The 17,892-nt window shown below is 39.5% G+C and overlaps 1 protein-coding gene across 6 annotated transcripts in view; it reads right to left on the bottom strand.

The window, feature by feature from the left end:
* Positions 1–5,545: 5,545 nt before the first annotated feature.
* Positions 5,546–17,892, bottom strand: part of DENND5A (DENN domain containing 5A) — a 59,657-nt gene continuing 47,310 nt past the window's right edge. For all 6 annotated transcript variants that reach the window (XM_031614117.2, XM_090140458.1, XM_031614118.2 and 3 more), the window contains 10 exons: positions 17,247–17,331; positions 16,164–16,292; positions 14,890–15,011; positions 13,302–13,447; positions 12,709–12,827; positions 11,351–11,532; positions 10,473–10,555; positions 9,128–9,251; positions 7,949–8,117; positions 5,546–7,285 (listed from right to left, as the gene is read on the bottom strand). In XM_031614117.2, coding sequence (XP_031469977.1) covers positions 7,102–7,285; positions 7,949–8,117; positions 9,128–9,251; positions 10,473–10,555; positions 11,351–11,532; positions 12,709–12,827; positions 13,302–13,447; positions 14,890–15,011; positions 16,164–16,292; positions 17,247–17,331 — 1,343 coding nt within the window. In that variant the 3' untranslated portion in view covers positions 5,546–7,101. The remainder of the gene's footprint in view (positions 7,286–7,948; positions 8,118–9,127; positions 9,252–10,472; positions 10,556–11,350; positions 11,533–12,708; positions 12,828–13,301; positions 13,448–14,889; positions 15,012–16,163; positions 16,293–17,246; positions 17,332–17,892) is intronic.

The following is a 17,892-nucleotide window of genomic DNA, read 5'->3' as shown; positions in this document are numbered from 1 at the left end:
CGGTGGCGCTGCGGCGGCGGCGGACGCTGCGGCGATGCGGCTGCCGCTGCCGCTGCCGGGCGGGAGGAGGCGGCGGAGGGAGGTGCCGCGGGACCGCCTCGCGCCGACAGCGGGCGCGGGGCTGGGCGGGCCTCGTGCGGGGGCCGGGCCGCCCTTCCCGCCCCGGCGGCTCCGAGGCTCCCGCCCACGTGAAGCCCTCCCAGCACCTGCGGCCGCCCCGCACGCAGGTGTCCCGGCAGCCTCTCTCGGAAGCGTCGCGTCTCGGCCGGGCTGCCCCCAGCCGTACCGCCGGGCCGGGCGCCGAGCGCTGCCATTATAACCGCACGAGCGGCGCTCCGACCTTTGAGGCGCTCGGGGAGGCGGGCGGTGCTCCTTTGCAGCCCTCCGTTGTTTTTGTTCTGTGGGAAATGCCCGGCTCTGTCTCGCTGTAAGGGCGGTGGATACACATTAGTAAATCTTCCGAGTGGAACTTTCCCTCAGCCTTTGTCCCCGGTTCCTTAATGGGAGCTATAAATTACCGCTTTCTCGCTGGAGCATCAGGCTTCAGTGCGTCTGAAACGATCAAAGTTACTCTCTGAAAATCCAGTGAGAAGCGACCCATTGTACAGCGGGACGGTGTCAGCCCCCGTCAGACCCAAGGCGTGCCCCCAGCTAGCAAGAAAGGAACGAAGCCTTCCCCCCCCCGTCTCCACACTGTAGTGAACGAGCAGTCACAGTTGTGGTAGGAACACACGCACACCCGCACACCTCATAGGAGGTGAGACCCATCGAGTCCAGCCCCTGGCTCCATGCAGGACCACCTCACTCCAGGGACACTGGTTACGGTGCCCCTGTGAGCAATTCCCAACATGCAGAGCCCATTTCCCATTGAAGGATGAGCCCGCACGCTGCTGCCTTCCAGAAAAGCTGTTACAAATCCCTAATAATTCCCCTCCAGCTTCCTCCAGGAACCTGACCAACGCTCACTCAGATAAAACTCATCGCAAGAAACAATGGCAGACAAAACAACCACACAGATAACCAGTAATAGAAGGCATAGAGAGCCAGAACCCCAAACGACCAATGCTTTCAGAGGCACAATAAAAGCAAAGCTGCTCATTTGCTTTTGTAAACTGAACTAAAAAGTGACAGAAATGTTTAGGAATGCCCAAATTAGATCAGAAGACCTCAACGCACAGCTTGGAAAACAAACAGGAACAGTTTTAGATTTATCTTAGTTAATCAAACCATTTTTCGGTACGTAAATCTCAAAGTGCTTTGTGAAGGATCTCAGCTATAATTAACGTGTAACGCTCATTTGTTTATGAGGAAGGATTGCCATTAAAGTCTCTCTTTGAAGACACGAACCATACTGAAGCTCAGACCCAACTCGGATATCTCCCTGCAGCCCTCTTTAACTATTTCTGTTCAGCCACAGGGCCAGCACGCTGACTACAAAGCTCTGTAAGGGAAGAGCATGTAACCGGTAACATACAGCACAGATAAGCAGGGTACCTTTGTACATTACACGTGGTGATCCTGCAATCAGCAGCAATCTCCTCGAGGCACCTCACAGCCTTTCAGTCTGTCTCAGCCTCCCGCACACAGCAGTTCCACGCGGATGCTTAAGGGAGAGAGACACTGAAGTTTTACTTTTGGAAAAGACTCGTATGTCTGAAAATGTGTCTGCTGCTTCCAATGGCACCAATGCACGTGCTGTGATTTTGCCAGCACTGCTCGCTGCAAACCTCCTCTGAGCACCAGGGCTGTCACAAGCGCTGTGTGCTGCTCCAAGGAAGCTCTTGCACAGATACCCAACTGCATGGAGAGAGTGGGATGCATTTCTCTGAGAACTGGAGATAGAATTACTAATCCACAGGTTTTCACATATATAACTTCTCAGAGCTCTCAAGACCTCCTCGTCTCCACACACACACCCCAAGCTTTCAACAGTTGCTATCCTTTCAGATGAATCACTCAGACTTTTGCACTTACGCTTTTCACGCACCCAGGAGGTCTTGACAAGCTACTGATCCCATTGTGGAGATGTACAGCAATAACACAGCTCCAGCAATCAGCACTGGGCTGTGCAGGTTACCAGTGAGAGGGGCCTACACACAGCCCACCTCAGAGCCAGGCTCTGGGGAGGAACTGGCAGGCTGAGGGCCGTGGGTGCCATCTTGTCCAGCCCCTGCAGAAGTGCAGTTTTGGACGAAGCAGGAGATGAAGATGTGTAAAGCTGACACATCATGGAACTGGCACATAAAGCTTCCAGTCCATAGGCGACAGAAGCATAACAACAAATGAGTTTTCCTCTCCTACTTGTTTACTGGTCCACTCAAAACCTAGAAACTAGATCTAATATACAGTAAGACATGCAGAACCGGTTTTTAGGTGAGATAAGCTGAGCGCTATCTAATGAACATAGATTACAGAGGACTCCACTAGTATGTGCTTCAAATCATGCTAAGAAGCAAATGAAAGGGAGCATGCTTTTGCCTCTGCCTTAGCACACCCCCTTTACCCAGGAATTCCAGACCTGGGACTGCCACATTAGATCTTATCCTAGGAAGAAATGGAGTGAAAAAGACAGGAAACGAATGGGCAGCATGGGCAATTACGGTTGGGCACACTTCTGCAACAGATGCAGCAGTGATCAGTCTCAGAGATTGAGGACAGTGCTATTTTCCTCACTTAACCCTGTAGTTGAAGCATCAGCTAGTACCATCTCCAACAATTTTTGCTTTTCTTTATGTATCCTCCCATAGAAGGATTGAGAACATGGTACATACAGGAGACTGACTTTTTTTCAGAACTTAAAATTCTGAGACCTCCACCAAACTTGGTTGAATATCAGGATCAGAACTTATTCTGATGTAGGAGAAAAGCCTATACAGCAGTGCCTGAATGTGGTATTCACAGACATTCTCCCAAAGATCTACATCAGTCCCTCCATCCCTGTCTTCCCTGTTCCCCAATTACTTAGTAAGCATCTCTCCCCCACTGGATGTGTCTGAGTGACAGCTGCTTGCAAGAATGCTACACCGGTGCAGGGAGGAGGAGGCTCCATTTGGCAGAACAGATCAAATACAAAACAGTACAGAACAGAACAACAACAAAAAGAGTATACTATCATGTACTTAGTTGCTACACTATGAACTGAAGCTAATGAAGATTGGGCTTCTAATGAACTTCACCTTAAATGAGACATCCAAATGACATCCATACCTTCATTCAATTCATTCATTGCCTTCAGGCAAAAAGGAAAGAGATGATTGGCTACAGTACATTAGGAGGCTTTTGAAAATAGCACATTAATGCTATTTCTCATGTTAGAAGAGAAATTTTATTGCAATTCAGCAACTGTAAAACTGTTGTGTATGTCCAATTCACATTTAATGTCCAATGGATTCAAATGTCACAGGAAAAATAAAAAAAGGAAAACAGTACCTGGTTTTGCCATCATAATGTAAACTTCAACACCCACCATTTAAAAAAGAAAAAAAAAAAGTCAGTGATTTCCCCACTTAGTAAAATATACGGTTTATAAGGTATTGATGCTTTTTCTAACAGCCGATCTAAAGGTATAAAATAATTTACAAAGATGAGAAGTACATCTACAGTATCTTCAAGTATTTTCAAGTATCCTATAGCATCTTGCACTATGGACAACAATCTTTTGACAATATACAGAAAAAGTTAACTCTGAATTTCACTGCAGAAACAAAACCTTAACATGTTCATGAATCCAGAACACATCAAAATATGGATCTTCCACAGCCAGCAGGTCCCATTTTAACAATTTGAGTTTTCAAAATGGAAAAAATCTTCAGTTCATGAGTACATTTTTAAACACAGATGGTTAATTATACGGCAGACAAAGGTGCTTTTTGTATAAACTTTCTGTATTTCAAACAAGTCTTTATTAATTTGCGTTTTATCTTTGTATAAAGTATCACATTAACTCTGATAGCATTAATCAAACAAATAATTTATAGGAGATAGCCTGTTTTTTCTTCAAATCAGGTATCAGTCTGCAAACATGTTTGGCCAATGTAGCACTATGCATTTACTGCAATAGGAACTACTTACTTTTTAATCATTAAATTTCTGTATCTATAGAATGTGTGTGCTAATGTGGCTCTCAGTGCTGAGTTAAAAAACATTATCTTTTTCCCCAATAACTGCAATAATAGTGATCAGCATAGCCTCTTACCAAGCCTGAATTCTCATTTTAGAACAGCAAATAATTAGTTACATTACACTACAGCTCGTTTCTGAGCCAAAAATAAAAAATTTAAAAAAATTGCAATGCTACTTTTAGAAAGGGAGATGGATTTTACATAGTTAAAGGGTAGAAGACTGTGACTATACCATTTGTTCTATACAAACGTTATCCAATTCAGCAAAATGGCATGGAAGGAACAAATGCTGGATCCAGACATAATTCTGTAGGGCTGATGCTACGTCAATGAGAGCAGGAGGTTTGCTTGGAGCAAACACTGAAGAGCAATAAGGATTATGGTTGTGACCACAGACTGAACTGCACGCTGCAGAGATGCCAGCCAAATCTCTTCCCAAAACTTGAACCCAGGCTACCATAAGGCTATATTCAACATCTCTATCTTCCTTGGCATCTACTAAAGATTACAGCAAAAAGTGCTTTGTATCTTAATGGGATTAGACTATTCACCCCCATGAGGAAGGATGTATCATAAAATGGTCTCCCCTTTGAAAATAAATTGAGACAGGAAGATGATCTCTTTCATCTGAACATTTAGCACGCAGGATACTGTCACTGGTGGAGCATTTCAGCCCCATGTGCTGTACAAAGAATGCCCACCACTTGGGAACCAGCAAACCCTGACCTAGACCTCCATTCTAGGTATTTCACTGTTGTAACGAGGCCAGAAAGACCCACATCAAAGCAAGCCATTAGGCCAGTGTTATTGCCCCACATCAGATGAACAAATGCAAGCAAATAAATAAATAAAAACGTTAGTTCAAGGTTAACTACCTCATGTAAGATAAAATTAATCCACACTTTGCTGTAAGATACAGATATGGTTTTAGCAGGATCAACTAACATGATACGATCAAAATGGTTAATCCAACCCTCTTTTTGTACAGATGTATTCACTGTGAAATATACAGGCCTAGTAAAACCAAGATAAATAGAGCTGAAAGCACAGTAGGGTTTGGGTTTTTTTTTGTTTTATACTACCTTTACTATATAAATAAGCAATGTGGGGTGAGTATAGAAAGATTCTCCCAAAATATTAAGTTGAATACATGAAATTCTCAGAATAAAGTACTTGTTATATTTTTGCCCTTCCAAGACTGAAAAAACACACACACAAAGTACTTGTGTGAAATGCTGCTGCAAGTCCCAGGCTGAAAGAATTCACACCCACCCAGCCTGACCAATGGCTTGGATACTGCCCTTGCACCTTTCTAATGCTATCATTAAATCAAAGCAGAACTTTGCTCTGATTAAAAAAAAAAAAAAAAAGTAGTGATGAAGTAACATCTCCATTTGATAATGAAATAAATAGGACAAAAGTAAAAATACTCAAAAATTTAATATATGTGCTATGCTTATAAATTATGGAAATAAAACTAACACAAGATGTCACTAATCTGAAGGTAAAGAAAAGCTACTACAACAATGTATGATCCAAAAAACTTGGACTCTGCTTCTCCAGAGAGAGACAATACTGAAAGAAGTTTATACAGTGGAGACCTCTTAAATACATAGCCCTGAATTTCTGTGCAGTAATTTGTGGTGCTGATAAATCAGCCTGTTAATTCACATACTCACTTCAAAGAGATTTTTATCAGAGGATTCAAATGAACAGCACTGCCTTTAGGCATTTGCCAATTTCCAGCTCTTCAATAAATTAAACCTTCAAAATGTTTGTTTTATCACAGAATTGGACTAAGTTTTTCTGCTAAAAACAAAAGCATCCCAAATGAAGCTGATGGTGACAAGACACATCCATACAACAGAGAAAGAAAGAACGTACTACTCTGTCTTTTTAGACAAATTAATAAATCTTGATTTCTTAAAAGGACTGTGGTTATTATTTTGCAGGGGTACGAGCATCTTTCTTTAATCATCTAGCCTTTGTGAAACCCATGTCCCTCTTTATTAGCAGTTAGGAGAATTACCAGCAGCAACTACATACCAAACTTCAAAAGGCTGGTTCAAGTGGAAAGATTTTTTGCACCATAAATACATATTCCAGGTTTTTGATTTAAGTGGGCTGCACTGTAAATTCTGAATTGCAACATAATAAAACCAGTTGTATCATAGATTTTTTTTTTTTTAAGACAAACTTACAACACAACAATAGGTTAAATAAATAAAAAACATCAGTTAAAAACACGCTAAACTTCTTCTGTGCAATTGTGTACCAATATGAAAAATATTACTTCAATCTCTGCACATTTCATGGTTCAGTCTCCTGGAATTCTCTAAAAATAATACTGATAACAAAAATAAAGGAAAACGTGATCTGTTGACAAGTCAGTGCTTTAGAGCTATTAAAAAGCACACATGAGAATTTGTAGTTCCCTTGCAGCAGAACAGTGACCCAACACGTTAAAAATCAAACACTGGTAATAATGTTAATATATAAAATATTAGTTTAAAAACTATAGAATGACCTTCTCAGCAGAAATGGAGTGTATACATTGGGCTCTATGACATACAGCATATCTGAAGGCAAGTTCACAGAATGCTGAAAGGCTCACTGCACCTTTTCTATGGCAAGGAAATACTGCAGCTTTAAAATAAGCTGCACAATACTCATCTCTATCTCTTTCACATGAAAGTGTGTAAAAAGCAAATCAGCAAATAAACTCTAAAATAGATTTATACCAAAATCCTCTTTTTTACATTGAGTTTACAGCTTCTATCCATTTGCCTGTACTATTTTTGGAGTTTCTTTCAAGAAAAGTCCAAGTTGCATTTTAGGGCCATGAACAAGTTCACGATACAATGTACTGGCAGACAGAACTTTTGCATACTAACGAGATCCACTCCTTGTTGCTTTTTTTTTGTTGTTGGTGGTGGTGATGTTTTAAACAGTTTTTGTTGTTTTTTTGTGGGACAAGAGGTCAAATATCGATTCCTTTGACAAGAGATGCCTCCAGCGTAATGTTGAACTCCTGCAAGGTCTGCAGCACTCGAATCAAAGAATTCACTAGAGTATGATCTTTAATCAGTGCTATGTCTTCATACATCTGTGCTGTGATCGGGCAGTCTGCGAGCAGGGCGATCCAATGATGCAAAAGGTGGTCTCTGACAAAGCAGCCATACAGAAACAGAAATAAAAATAAAGCAAAGTTAGTTTCTCATTTTTATGATAGGTCTTTGTTGCTGTTGTTCCTTTCCTTCCAAATAGATTCACCATTTTCTCCATGCATTATTATAAGGTGGAGAAGGGGGGAGTAACTGTCTGGCACTTTTTAGGTAGGGGACATCCTCATGCAAAACAAGTATTTCCAGCCTTTCCACTCCTCGTATCAAAAGATATGGTTCCCAGTGATCTGGAAGTCCCAGGCAAGCCCAGTGTCATTGGCCTGCTCCATTGCCTTTTAACGAGTAATGGGAAATTCACCCAGCCAGGAACTGAAGAAGCCCCACTGACTCATGGTTTCCTGCTTTTATCTTCCAACCCTGCCAGCTAGGAGAGGCAGGCTACTCACACTGGCCTGCTGCTCTTCTCTCACATCTCAGTTGTCCAGCTCTTCGATATTCACCTGTGTATCTATGATTTCCTGTACTTCACATACATAGGAACTCAGGGTATAATTGACTCTTCTTTGGTTACAAAGTACTTTAGAAGTAATAACCAAAATGCAAAACCCAGCACTTATGTGGCTTTACCTTACTAATATACATTTTATACAATATATTTTCATTTTATTAAATTATTACTAATAAAAAAAAGTTTCCTCATACCTGGCTCCAAGACACACCAGCATCTGAAACTTGCCATCCTTCCCAATGTTTCTAGGAGTGTTGTTGATAGCAGTGATAAAGCGACAGAAATTCCTGGCCCTTGTCTGCCAATTCTCTTCTGGAACCATTTCATTCTGTTCAAGGGTCTCATAATACGTTTGTGCTTTTTCTGAAAAGGAATGGTGGGAGATAATGAGTATCATCAGCATACACAGTATCCTAAAATAGCTCCAGTGCTTGGAATAAAGTAATCAGGCACATGACCTTCACATTTAGATGATCACATTTAAAAATACCTCACTCCATAATGCTTTCCCCATAAGCTTGCTTACAAATCCAGAATACTGCCCAATGCCCACATCTGAGAGGTAGCAAATCAGCACAAATACCAGGGTCACGGAGGGTACAATTCAAGCTCAAAGGCATAGATTCAAAGCTTGTCCTTGAATTTCCTGGGTGATTATGTCCAAGCATTGTTGGTCGTTTTTTTTTTCCTGGGTGATTTGGTTCTGTGTTCCTCATGTGTAAAACTGGAATTGCACTTCCCTTTCCCTGAACAGTACTAACATGGTTCTAGCTGATCTACTGAATTTTGAGGGGCTGCAGTAACGATATAAGGAGAAGACTGATGTTAAAACATCTATGCAAAACACAGAAATACTACTTAAAGCAACTCCTTTTCTGTGTATTCAGTTGACTGATTCAGCTCTATGGGCAAAGGACTTAGACCTCTGTTTAAAAAAAAAATGTGTATGCTTATAAATCCCTTATTGCAACATCCAGTAGGACCAATAGCACAAGAATGATATCTTGTGCTTTATAAGATGACTCAATCTCTTACAAGTGTGATTTATTGCTTTAGCAATGTTGTATTGTGTGACCATGTGCCAAATCCCCACCTCACTGAAAACATCCACAGAAGGGAATCTTGTTTTACACTACCAGCACTAGTAAGATGCCAATTACAGTGCAAATACACTGTCAACTCTGGCAGAAAACAGATGCTTTCTTCTTTCAACAATACAAGGACATAAGAGCTCTTACAGCAATTCAGCTGCAGAGATGCCTCTGACAAGTATGCTGTTCACACCAGCTGAGACACAGTGGCAGTGATAAGGAACATAGACGTATATGTTTCAAAGACATAAACAGATTCTGATATATTTTCCTCACACTTACCTAAGAAGTCCCAAATAAAGACGTTTTTGAAGAGCCTGGGTGATTTAAATCCATGTTGAAATACTTGCTCAAGAGCTGAAACAAGTCCACTTTCTCCACACAGCAAGAGTGTCAGACTGCCCCTCTGCCAAGCACACACAAAGCACTTAACTCGGTTTGGCAGTTTAGAGACAGAAGGATTACATGCGTTTATTAATCCAGGTTTTAAATAAATAGACACTCAAAGATACAGTATACTGTCAAACAACAACCCCAGACAGGACGGCTCATTTCTCAAGTCTTCAGCTTTCCAAAATGCACTGACGTTCTTAAGAACAAAGACAGCCATCTCAGGGCCTCACCATATTCAAATGAAGATGCAAAAAGGTCAAGATGAAGATCAACGTGCAAGTTTTACCTACAGTAATGACCAGTGTACAGGAAATTTAGGAAATGTTTTCCTTTTTTGCTAAGCAATGAAGATCACCAGTCCATTTTAACAGGTGCTTTAGGCTTTCAAGAAAAGCAGCAATTAAATCAATTTTTAAACCTTAGGGAAATAATAATTCTTCTTTTGAACATCATGGTAAATTGTCTGCAAAGCCAATGCATGATTCATTTGGGATTACTGTGTAAATATAATAAATAATCAATTTGAACTGAATATGAATTTAAGCTGAACTTAAGAAAGGTAGGCACAGAACAAATGGAAAGATTCACATGCAAATATTAATAACCTCCAAGGGATCTATATATAGTAGCCAGTACTGTACTGCTACTTCTCAGAAAAGATGGAATTTGACTCTTCAACAAAGGCAAATTTTTAAGCTTATATCCAGAAACATCTGTTGTGCCAGATGAAGTAATTACACAGACAACTTAAAAGCGTGAAGTCTTTGAAAGCATTTCTGGGTATTTTTTGGTCATTTTTTGTTTTGGTTTGCTCTAAACAGCCCGTGGCTTTTCATGTTATAAGTATATTATATACTATACCAGAAGTAGCCAAGATAATGCAAAAGAGATATAAAAAGGCCTTCTTAGCAGTCAATAGGGATGAAAACATGTCATTTAATCTAGACAGAACTCAACATTCCTGACAGTGGTACAAGCGAGAATCCTAGGCAGAATATCACTTAACTTCAGATGCCAGAATATTACATTTAATTAACAGAATGTTCCAGATAGCAGCAAAAATGACATAACTAATGTCACACTATTCCAACAACTTCATTTCTCTTCTACTTAAGGAATTTTCAAACAAAGATGGCTGTTCATCCAATTCAGATTTTTTTTACTACTGTATATTCTCAAACACTAGTATGAGTTTCCAGACATGAGCGCCACTACACAGATGACAACTCCTCACCTCTTTCTCTGGCTTGTGAAAATGCTTAACAATGCCATTGACAGCTTCACCAATAGCTTCTTGTATCTGGCCAGTATTTAGCTCTGCAAAATACAAAAATATTTCCAATCACTTTAGAAACACTTTAAAAGTTGAACCTGTGCATGATGGATACGTGCATATCACAAAACAGAAAAGATACATGAACCAACCTAGTGAAAAGGTGCTGGCTTATTGGCAATGGAAATCCAACTCTACTTTTATTTACTGTGGGGGAAGATGAAATGGATGTGTTTGGTTTTTTTTGTTTAAATATCAAAATTATAACTGTGGTGTTTGAACACAACAACAGATGGAAATGGTATTTATGTATTATATGAATTTTCAGGCCAGAGCCCAAAGCTGAAAAATGGAAATGATATTTGATTATGACCACTGACATCTTGGAAACGCATCCTGTGATAGTTTTCTATAATCCCAAGTATGCCTGGGTGCAAAATAAGCAACTTACCAGGAAAGAGATAAAAGCAGAACAACAGAAAACTGATATTCATGAATAGAAACAACTATTTTTCTTGACCGTGAAGTACATGACAACAAATTTCTATTTTTCCTCCATAACACTCATTTCACAAAGGAAGGACAAAATAGAAAATGTCAGCAATGCACCTAAGCACTGGAGGAGTCCAGAGACACCTGGACTTGAAGACTTAAAGAATCTGAGTGCCTAAAATCCTGAGCAATCTGTTCTAACTCAGAAGTTAGCCAGACTCAGAGCAGATCAGCTGTGCTAAGTGAGCTTCACAGGTCCTGTCCAAGAAGAAAATCTCCAGTTCTGTTGCAAGCAGCTTTCCACAAGTAGCAATGCAGGACCTTACAAGGCAATCCCCACCACTTACTTGGCTTATTGTTTGGTGATATAGTGACCAATCTTCTGATCATGCTTGGTGACTGCTGCAAAGGAGGGGTTCGACACTGCCGCTCATCAACCTCAGTGTTGGATGTCAGCAGCTCTCCCACCAGGACCCTCTCTAAGCTGCCATCATCCATTCCCTTTCCAAGCCACCTTCCACAGGGAAACCTGAGAACAAAGAACAGATATTTGGATTGAGTCTTTAAATCCAGATTGAATTCCATGCCAAAGACTTTCAAGTGCAGTCACACAAAATCCAAATTCTACTAGTATTGTTATTAGAAATACTTTGCTCATCTAACAACAAATGAACAAATTATCTGATCTGGCTTTTGCCAGCAGGGGGAGCAAAAGTAAAACAGTTTTTCTGCTCCATGTTCATCTTAATTTTGGCACTAGATAACCCGCAAAGCAAACAGTGGCAGAATTTGTCTCTTGTCTTACATGCAGTGTGTGATCTGGGGGCTGCAGAGGGAAGAAATGGAATACCCACTACCAAGTACTGATGGCTGGCAAATATAGCTATGCTTTTATTGAATACTTAACACAGCAGGCAAGCTACAAAAGAAAGAAACCAACAACATGTACTGACATACCAGATCACCAACACACGTACTGAAATTGGGATATCAAGTCAGACACCAGAAAGCACTTGTGCTCACTAGCTCATCAGCACTTTCTGAGAACCAGTGTTGACATCTGTTTAACTTGCCCAATCAGAAAACTGAATGGCATCCAAAAACATAATCTTGCCTCTTCATTTAATCACAAGCTCTCATGAAGAACTGAGTGGATCTATCCACCAGTTTCTCCTCAACATGAGCCTGACAGTTTCTCTAAACAAAGGACAAGGCATCGAACCATGCTGCACTTAACACAGAGGAGTTTAAATTCCAACTGTAAATCTTGTTCCCTTACTTTCACTGTGCAAACACTCATTAGCCACTGTGTTACAGCTTTTGTTCAAGTTTTCCTCTCTAACAATTAGAAAGCTGAACCTTAACTCAAAACACCACCCATGTTTGGTAAGCAGCAAGCTCTAACTTGCTACTTCTCCCTTGGGCACAAGGCACGTTCTTTTAAAGATGCATGACAGTGAACTCATCTCCTCCACCGATGCTTGGAGGGTAGACAAGAGCATGTGCAAACTGAAAACTGTTTAATTTTGTAAGAGTCGCGATTTGTTTAATGCCAGAAGCTAAATGACCTTTATACATCTTCAGGTAGCAGCTTCTGTAGATGGAGCCCCAGGAGATAAGACCTTTCTAAGCAAACAAGCCCGTCTATACCACCTTCCTGCATAAATTCTACTTACCCAACAGGAAATGTCAGGATGATACTTACTTGTAAGTATGCCCTGTTATTTCATTTCTGACCATAACATACTCCACTAGCCACTTGGCATACAGCCCTGAATTATCATGTCCTATTTGCACTGTGGTCAGTTTTCCCAAGTTCTGGCACTGCAAATTAAACAAAGAATTGGTCAGAGTAAACAGAAGGAGAGAGCGGTATGCTGGATAAGTAAACTACTGGAGAACACGCTGAGATGTGCCATCAGAAACAAGGCTCTCCTTTTCTGACTGCATGACTGATTCTGAGCTTTTTAAGGATCAGCTGCTTTATTTGTTTTTGTTCATTGCTGCTTCGTTGTGTTTGGCTTTTTTAATACTGTTTTGATCAGCAGAAAGTATCAGATAAACGACATCTTTTCAGAAATCTTATCTATCAATATAGTAAGGAATCGTCAGTCATTTTCTCTGAGCATGGTATTATCTATAGGTAAAATCTGCTATATACAGGCACAGGAGGTATGTGTGACTAACCACATCCAGACCACAGATACAAAAAGTACATTAAGATGACACAGCAAGGGGAGAGTTAAGAACTGAATAAAAAGAACGTTTAAAAGCATTCTTATATTCTTTAATACATACCTCAAAAGTCATTTCTAATATATTCCTGGGAATCTGCAAGACTCCTGTTTCACCCAGCTCTCCTGAGATACATATCCAAGGATTGGCTGTAAACATGGAGCCACCAAGTTTCTTGCTAGGAACAATCAATATATGGTATGGTATCACTGCAAACACACGAAAAAATAACACTGCTGAAGTGGGAAAAGGATAATTATGGAACCTCTTTAATGAATAGAAAAAAAAGATATGGTAATCCTTCACTGCCATGAAACATTAAAAACAAAGCAAAACACACAAATGTAAGAGCTCCTATTTAATCATACTAACACTTGCTCACTGAAGACTGATTGACAATTGAAAACATACATGTAACAGCGATCAAGAAGTATAGCTGATAGCAAAACACCATCAAATGACAGAAGAAATACGGATGGGACAATGTCCCACATCATTTTCCATTTACTAGTCATGAAGATAGTTACTTGTATCCAGCTTAGAGAGGAGCAAGTAAAGACAGTCTCCATGTATACAGGACTACATTGTAGTTCAGCACACAACTTAATGCCCAGCTGTAAATTGCCTGTGTGTGTGTGTGTGTGTGTGTGTGCGCGCGCACATACAACATGGTACAACTGACATGAATTACCACATTGCTCTTAATTATGCTAACTTGAAGATGTTTTCATTTTAAAAATCAATATAGTTTCTCTCCCCTTCACCACACACATCCAAAATTTCAGGTCCCCTGGTCTACCAGTGCCTAAGTTACAGCCCCTTCTTTGACTCAGAAAACAGAAGGAAATACACACGCTCTTCAATCACATAGTATCTCATACATGGCTCCCCATTAACCAAACTATTTTTGTAACAAAACCCAATTACCTGAATAGTCAATGCATTTCCTGGCCATTTGCCTTTATTTTACAGTGCATAAATGGATTAGAGTTAGGGCTTTTCAGCTGAAGTATTTAATACATTTCTCCCTTAACATTTCTTTAGCTGTCAGTGCCCTCAAGGAAGCATTTGGTGGTTAGATTTTCTTACAAGTTTGATGCTTGTGGCATTAAAGAGTGAATTAAGATGTTTTTTAAATTTGCTGTGCTGATAAGTCTTAAAGTAATAACTGAAGAGCATCCAGCAGACCAGACTGTAACATTGTCCAGCACCAGCCCACAAGATCAAAAACTATTCTGCTTATCTCTGCTTGCTTTGTCTTTCATACACACAAACAGGTATTGTAATAAATATACAAGGATAGCTCTTACCATGGGGCCAGAAGGGTGCTCTCACATAGATCCATCCTCAATTTTATAAGCCCTGCTAAATTTTTTTGTTATACTACCTTATTAGCAAGGTTCTGCATTGTAGAGTTCTGGTGCAATCCTCAATGTGTATTTACCAAGTTAGAAATAAATGCCTTTGGCAACACATGGAAAGAACACTACTGCCCAGCAGAAAGCATTACAGAAACAGCAACAGAGTACAAAGATACCAGAAAGAAAATACAACAGCTACATGAAAGAACATTACTCAGAATTGTTTATAAGTCTGAGTAACTACTCAAGCAAATCTGGAGATCAGAGTTCCAGGGAAAGCAAATACTTACAGATTGTTGTGAAAACATTGGTAAAGCAGAAGTAATCAACAGCATTGAATGACAGGAGATGATATAAGAATTGTTCTTTCTCATCATCACAGCGGAGGAATGCGTAACGCTTGTAGAGTTTTCTGACAAAGCAAAACAAATCATCTGTCATAGTAACAGGATTCTTGTAGTGAAATGTTTTCTGTTATGTATATTTATTAGGTAAACTATGAGGAATGTGCAAGCAATTACAAATGAAAAACGATACTTGTAGGGACAAAAGAATTCAATATGCCAAGCTATGCAGACACTAAGTCTGAAACCTCCAAGTGCATCAGACCAATGTTTCACACTACTTGACTGCACATGAAAGCAAGGTCTGTGGGCATACTTAAAAAAAAAAAAAAAAAAAAAAGATGAATCTAATGCTCCTTTTAATTGCCTTTAGGAAAATAACAATGAGATAGCCAAAAAATCTATAAAATTTAGAGCTCCTGAGATCCAAAATCATACGCGTGATGAGGTGGCTTGGACTCCTACTATTCCCTCAGTCCTGAGTTGCAAATTCTTTGCAAGGACTGCAACACAACAGAGAACTGCAACTTCTTTTACAAGGAAATATCAAAAGATGCAGCTTTGTAGCCTTCTCTCACTACAAGAGACCCTATGCAGAAAAATGCATTGTAAATGGAAACAAACTTACATATATTACTCAATTAAATTAGAGAATTAGTTGCAAAACCTGCAACTGTGAAACCGTGACAAGATTTTACAAGAAATAACAAGCACTGATTTTGATTGGAAAATACTTTTTAAAGTTGCTCACTTGCACGTGACAACCACCACTATTTCTATTAATTATGCAGTCAATAAATAATAATAGTATAGGTCAATAATCATAAAAGAAGATCACTGCTCATTGTCATGCACTGTGAAAAAGGACAATCAATCTAAGGAAAGCAAAGCAGTATACTCTGCAGTTACAGAAAGAGGACCAAGATAAAACTTTGACTCAGCAAAGTAGCCCTGAGCCCCTAGGAATTTTTCAAGTTCTCAGCTCAGAGCTGCAGAAAGTCTACAGCTGACAGAACTGATTACGTAGCTGAAGAACCTCAGTATTACATCATCATGACCAAATAGCTCATACACTAGTACAGAGACACAAAAGGCTGGTCTTTGCCATTCTTTCTGCACACTGCTAAGCAGATGAAAGAAAAGGCATTTCAGGGTTTGCAAAGTCAAACAACAAAATAGGATTACTTTTTAAAAGCTTTGCCCAAGATAAACCATCTTACTTTGTGAGTTCATGATCTGAAAGCAGCTGTTTTAGATGCCTAGAGAGCAACTTCTTTTCCATAGAGAGACGAACCCAGGCTCTGGCTTTGCCAACATCTGTTTTGATCTCACTGATATTCTGGATATGCCTGAAAGAAGAAAACAAAAAACATTACCCAGAATTTTCAAAGCTCTTTTGAACCAAGCTAGACTGAAAAAGGGATTTTGCCAAGAATGCAAAATACCAGGCAAACTACTGGAAAAAGAAATGTGGTCACCTTAATATTCAACAATAGCTCAATTATTTGCGTATCTACCTGGAAAAGAGTAAGAATCTCAAAAGGAAAAAACTGCAATGCAGTTTTCTAAAGCATTCCTATTGCCTCACATGATTTAAAGACCTTATCACTGCAATATTTACGTCAGTGTGCTTTGGAAAATTAAATACTGTCTTTCAATGCTCAAAAACAGCTTTTCTAACAGAAAACACACAAAGGGTATGCTTTGAAAAGACAAGAAAGACCCTTGAAAAACCTCAATTCACTCTCAAAAAAAAAAAAAAGTATTTTGGCAAAGAAAAAAGTTCTTCAAGCTGAATCTAGAAGCTCTGCATCTTGTTTTTTGATGTGCTGAAAAAAGGACATGTAGCAGAAGTCAGTTATGCACGCTTATTCATACTACAACAGCTAATGTTAGACAAATTCTTTTTCTTTTTTTTTAATTTACAGAAGTAAGATTTAGCTCAAAGCTATGCAAGTCAACTTGGAAACAATTAGGAAAATACATACGTTACACCCACGTCTCTACGGAAATAAAACAATACAGAATTATGAAAAGACAAAAACTGATTCAGAATACTTCTATAAACTAGTAGTCATGACAATGTCAAGTCTCCCCAGTATGAAATATGCTTTTGTAGAAGTCAGTGAGAAGGTTGCACTATAGACTTTCAAAACGTTTCAGCAGGTTTCCACCCAAATTCCCCTATTTTGGTGTATGAACCATGCAGCCTTTTCAATACAGTAAACATTATGCACAAACAAATGTATGCACATTTCTTGGAGTTTTTTCCATCTGCACTGTTTTTAATAACTCAAACTCACCTCATATCCTGGACCAGAGAGATTCTGAGAGGTGACATGCCTGGACTGGTATCCGACTTTCTTCTTTCTGAATCAAGTAGTATTCCTAAATCCAAAAGAACAGAATCTCATGTTAGTAGAGATCCACCTAACGATTCTTAAATCAATACAAAAAAGGTAAATTAATACCAAGTTGCATGTAGAAAGGGGTAGGTTTTTTTGTCGTTTGTTTTTGCTTGATTAATTTTAAAATTAAGACTCGTAAGTTGTGGTCCCTACTGCATTTTTTTCTTTTTGGTGATCTACAGCTTTGCAAAGATATCATGGCATATTTCCATTACTAATAAAAAGAGAAAATATCTAGAAAAGATGCTTACACAGATCAGCACATGCTGAGCATTAATACATTAATGAGATCCAATTCAGCTGAAACTGATATGACACCAACTGACTTAAGACAAATACCAGTCAAGCAGTATTTTCTACAGACTACCATATTTTCTTTCCCACATGGTCAAACTGAAAGGCAATGCTGAGACTTGAAAACTGTGTTCAACATATTTTACTCCGTACACAACTGTACGTTCAACTGATGTGCATACTCCTGTAACACCACTAGTTTTCAAACTACCACATTTTGTGTTTTAAGCAACATTACTACTCTTAT

Source organism: Phasianus colchicus, chromosome 5 (assembly GCF_987193195.1).
Source record: "Phasianus colchicus chromosome 5, bPhaCol1.hap1.1, whole genome shotgun sequence".
Lineage (NCBI taxonomy): Eukaryota > Metazoa > Chordata > Aves > Galliformes > Phasianidae > Phasianus > Phasianus colchicus.
Note: the sequence above shows the minus strand (reverse complement) of the source record. Positions and strands in the feature narration are given on the sequence as shown.